The sequence below is a fragment of the Meleagris gallopavo genome, chromosome 16 (genome assembly GCF_000146605.3).
Source record: "Meleagris gallopavo isolate NT-WF06-2002-E0010 breed Aviagen turkey brand Nicholas breeding stock chromosome 16, Turkey_5.1, whole genome shotgun sequence".
Taxonomy (NCBI): domain Eukaryota; kingdom Metazoa; phylum Chordata; class Aves; order Galliformes; family Phasianidae; genus Meleagris; species Meleagris gallopavo.
Window position 1 is genome coordinate 4,947,816 of NC_015026.2, and position 2,500 is coordinate 4,950,315.

Sequence of the window (2,500 nt, forward strand, 5' to 3'; positions counted from 1 at the left end):
ATGACATCTATAAAGAATGCATAATACATTAAAAAAGCCTCTTTTTAAATACAAACACATAAAAGTCCAGCTTTACAATGTAATGCTTACTATAATTATAAAAGTCAGGCCATTCTATGATATTTCAAATGTCTGCTTGCATACAACTTAAACCAAAATACTGATGAAAGGAGATAGAGCAACATATCTTATTTCCAGTCTTATTTCTTGCTTTGGTTTCATGGTTGTTTTATGTTTATAGAGGAATATTGAAAGAGGGATACTTAACTTCAAGTTTGGGGATCCTTCTGCTAAAATGAACTGGGTGCATGTAGAGAACCTTGTACAAGCTCAAATTCTGGCTGCTGAAGCTCTCACTCCTGAGAAGAACTACATAGCTGTAAGTAAACAATGAAAACACCATAGTTTTCATTTGGCTGTGGATCCTGCCACTGTATCCTGCACTGCAGTAACTACTGTAGTAATACTGTGGACCTTTGGCTTGTGTTGTCTGTATTTTTTAATTGACAAATATGCCATGAACAGCGTGAGCTGTGGCAGCACGGGCTGTGCAGTGTCTTGAGCTCAAATATTCAGTTCTCCAAGAATAGCTACATCTTTGTGTTTTTATGATACTTATCCGCCATTTCTGGAAGATGAGAAAAGAATATTTGATGTCAGAAAAGTAGATTAGGAAAGGAAAAGTAGATTAAACTACTTTTTCTAAAACTCTAAAAACAAATTGCTAAGAGATAATTTGCAGCTTTGTTACACAGATGGAACTGTATGGGTTTCAGTGACTTTTAACTAGACTGGGGCCAGAACACGTCCTGCCATCTTCTAAATATGTGTCAACAGCAAAAGTTATCTATAGCACTACTTTCAGTGCATAGTTTGTCCAGTCTTTCTGTACAGGTAAATCTGTAAGAAACAATTAATACCAAGGTATGTTAGTCATACAAACTGCTTGTCCATTTGACAGTGAATTTCATTGCACACAGAAGAAAAAATGATGGAAATGCATGCAGTTTGTTGGCTTGTATGTACATCCATGTATATTGTATATTTCTATATAATACAGTCTTTCAGCTATTCATAAGGAGTAAAGTAAAGAAGTCAACATATATGCAGTGTTATTTTTACTAACCTGTTCTCTTCTCTACTTGTTTAACAGAGTGGTCAGGTGTATTTCATTCATGATGGTGAAAAATTCAACCTTTTTGAATGGTTAGCTCCACTCGTACGTACACTGTATGCTTTATCTCTAAATATATTAATTTATTTTACTATACACAACTCAGGCTTTGAGTGCAAATGACATATTTGGGTTCAGTGTGCATTCTATTCTTGCTTGAATTTCATTTTGATTAGTGCTGTAACGAAGCCTACTTAAAATATCACTTGAAAGCCACTGTACTCACTGAGATAAAAGGACCTTCTGAAGCAGAATCCTCCTTTGAATAGCCATCATCCTCATTTCTTGGGCATTCATCTGTTAACAGTGGCTATCTTAGGTGGACAAAAAACATAAATCAAAATTATGACTCTGAAAATACAGAATAACTCTGATATCCAATATTTTCAGAAGTTAATTTTGCTGCTGCTGATGTGCTCAAAACCATAAGTATGTCAGGATATTAAATTTGGCATCAGCACACCATGATATTTAAGTCAATTATCATAAACCTGTTTTTTAATTTTCTAAAGACTGCTACTTGAAAATCACAGTGTCTGCTTGTGACACGTAACTGGAACCCCCTAAAAGTGAATAATCAAGTAGTAACAGCAAATATTAAATTTTCTGCTTTATCAGTAAATATTTCCACAAATATCTCCAGTACTGTTTTTTTACTTTTTTTTTTTTTAATCTCTTTCAGTTTGAAAGATTAGGTTGCAGTAAGCCATGGATACCTATTCCTACTTCCTTAGTTTATGCATCAGGTAAAAATACTTTATCAGTGTTTCTCTGTCCTGCTAAGCAACCCTCTTCCCAATTGTAATATGATGTTGTAGGCTTTTCTTTTTTCTTAATGTGGCCACAGTTCTTGTTTTCACATATAAAATATGCTGTGAGCTCATCTTGTGTGCAACAGTTCTGCGTGAAGTTCAGCTGTGTGCGTGTGCTGAAACCAGAATGATCTGTGAGTTAAGTCACACTAAAACAGATGATTTGGGTTGGTTGTTGTTTCTAGGGCTTACCAGTGCAGCTTTGTGGAAGACGTAGAAGGTTTTATGTAAAAATCCATGACTCCATGAAATACCTGCAGATTACCAGCTTTGTCTGCACGGGTTAATTTCTTGTACTCCTTTCTCCCATACTCCCCACAAAACAAACCCACGTGCCACTAGATTGAATCTCACCCAGAGAGTTTGGTTTTATCACATCTGTATGAGTTCTCAAGATCTTTGTGCTAACCTAGTTACAGCCTTCAAACCCTTATGAGGCACGCACCCTAAAATCAGGCTGACTGAAGCAAGAAAGATGAAACCCAGCTCCTTGTCAGCATTAATGGTGCCCTGA

The 2,500-nt window shown here is 36.0% G+C and overlaps 1 protein-coding gene across 2 annotated transcripts in view; it reads left to right on the forward strand.

Annotated features, from left to right (window-relative positions):
• Positions 1-33: 33 nt before the first annotated feature.
• The window catches only part of LOC104913381 (putative short-chain dehydrogenase/reductase family 42E member 2), a 3,745-nt gene continuing 1,278 nt past the window's right edge, over positions 34-2,500 (forward strand). Inside the window, exons 1-3 of one of the 2 annotated variants that reach the window (XM_010719451.3) lie at positions 34-379; positions 1,154-1,219; positions 1,857-1,920. In XM_010719451.3, coding sequence (XP_010717753.1) covers positions 296-379; positions 1,154-1,219; positions 1,857-1,920 — 214 coding nt within the window. In that variant the 5' untranslated portion in view covers positions 34-295. The remainder of the gene's footprint in view (positions 380-1,153; positions 1,220-1,856; positions 1,921-2,500) is intronic. The other variant, XM_010719452.2, reaches the window with a different exon arrangement.